This window comes from Quercus robur, chromosome 3 (genome assembly GCF_932294415.1).
Source record: "Quercus robur chromosome 3, dhQueRobu3.1, whole genome shotgun sequence".
Classification (NCBI taxonomy): Eukaryota; Viridiplantae; Streptophyta; class Magnoliopsida; order Fagales; family Fagaceae; genus Quercus; species Quercus robur.
The window spans coordinates 65,805,858-65,807,941 of NC_065536.1; the positions used below are offsets into that span (position 1 = coordinate 65,805,858).

Consider the following 2,084-nt stretch of genomic DNA (forward strand, 5'->3'; position numbering starts at 1 on the left):
GCAAAAATAAATCAATACCAAGTAAGAGTTTTGTTACACTCATAATTCCTAGGAATTAAGTATTACTCAATTAATGGCTTATACATAAATCAATATCCGGCAGAGGATTAAGTGTTACACTAATTTCTAGGGTAGTTACATGTTTTATGGGAAAACCGTATGGGAGATTTTGTATATTTTCTAAAAGAATAATTAAAAATTTTATTTTGATATGTGATTGATATATAAACAGTAAACACAAATGTAAAAAAACTTAAGTGCTCGAGGAGCATGTAAGAATTACTCACACAAATGATACCATTTCAATATATATGTGTTGTAAAATAGGTTTCATTGTTTCACATTCAATTATCCAACCATTTTATATCATGTCCACATTCTATCACATCTAAAATTTGGACATATATGATATAACATGAAAATGTGAACATTATGTGAAACATTTCACACGCCCGAGTCAACACGAAGATATATAAGTAGTCACACGTAGATAAGTAGTCAGGTACATGTACCCTCCAAAAAAGAGAAAAATTAATGGATACATGTCCTAGGCTAGGTCATCCAATACAGTGCAATATTTTGAGATATGAGCTAGAGAGTAAAGATACATATTTGGTTTATAGGCTATAGGCTATAAGCTATAGCAAATAGCACAAATTTTATTCTTAATTAATAATTTCTTGACAGAGTAGATCTAAGTCTGCTTCAGCCATATTACAATCTAAAAGCTAAACAGAGAACAAACATACTATAGAACATACAACACAAGATTTGAAAAAAAAAAAAAAAAAAAAAAAAAAAACACTCAGAAACAAGGGTGTCGTAATATTAGAGATACACCAAATTAAGAAACTGCTAAGCATAAGCAGTTGGGAAATTGGAATTTAAATGTTCATTTCTTCAAGAAACCTTGAGCCATCTTCACGTAGTCCCCAGTCCCACTTTCAGTATTGCCTTCACTTTCATGATCACCAGCGGCAGCAGCTGAATGTGGTTCTGAGTCTGTGGTGGTGGAATGGGATTGGGATTGGGATTGGGAGGAGGGGTTGCCATATTGGTCGAGATAAGTCTCAGCCTTTTCCACATACTTGCCGTAGCTCTTTTCTTCCAACTTTCCATAGCTAGAGGCAGCTCCCAAAAGATCACCAGCTGCTCCAGCTACCCTGGCCTTGTCAACTTTTTCAGCTCCCTGGCTAATAGTGGTTTGGCCTGCCTCAGCTAACAACTTGGCACTGGCCATGAGCTCAGCGTTTGATGGTTGGTGGTGTTGGTGTTGGTTTTGGTTTTGATCATTCTTTTCTTCAGGGAGGTGAGTCTCAGAAGAACTGTTAGATTTCTTCTGAAGATCTGAAAGAAAGTTCATTGTGTTTGTGAGAGAATCTGAATGAATTGGAAGAGGGTTTGCTTTGTAAACAGTTGTTGGATAAGAAGATAATGAAGATTTGAACCGATCTGTTGGTGTATATAAAGGAGGTTGCGAGTCTTGTGACTAATGATGTTCCAGTCAGTGATGCCTCTTCCTCTTCATCAGCGTGGTTAGCGTGTTCCCTCACAGCTTCACTCGTTTCATGCACGCCGGCCACACGTTTGCTAACTGCCCACGTTGTCACTTGTCAGTGATCATTTATGAATGTATGATACTTTTGAAAGGGTGGTTGTGGACTACGGATTGAGATCAAGCAATTGGACCCTGCAATTACACCATTTCCTTCACAAATTTTTTTACATTTTTAACTTTTAAATTTAACTTTTTATTTTTTTTAATATTTTTTTATTTAAGAGAAAACATTGGGTTAGGAACTGGCGTAAAACATGTGTTTTATGCCAGCCAATCTTGACCCGCCACGTCACCATTTTTTTTTTTTTTTTCCAGCAAAAACATTAAGCCTTAAAGCCTATCTCCCTCTCTTTCTCTTCTCTCCTCACCTGCTCTCTCCATCTTTGAATCAAACCCACAACCTCCATGGCCGGAGCTTCAAATCTCAACACAAGCCACCAGTCTCGCAGCCTGAGTTTGAACCACCATCAACCACAACCACAAACCATAGTAGCAAAAGCAAAAAAAAAAAAAAAAAAAAAAAAAA

General features: G+C 36.8%; 1 protein-coding gene across 1 annotated transcript; it reads right to left on the minus strand.

Annotated features, from left to right (window-relative positions):
- Positions 1-892: 892 nt before the first annotated feature.
- On the minus strand, positions 893-1,363 carry LOC126719959 (nodulin-related protein 2-like). Its single transcript, XM_050422454.1, has one exon. It carries the CDS (start codon positions 1,361-1,363, stop codon positions 893-895), a length of 471 nt encoding a protein of 156 aa, XP_050278411.1.
- Between the last annotated feature and the right edge of the window lie 721 nt (positions 1,364-2,084).

What these genes read in the sequence shown, in the direction of transcription:
- LOC126719959 (XM_050422454.1), bottom strand. Translation starts at nt 1,363, where the DNA reads ATGAACTTTCTTTCAGATCTTCAGAAGAAATCTAACAGTTCTTCTGAG.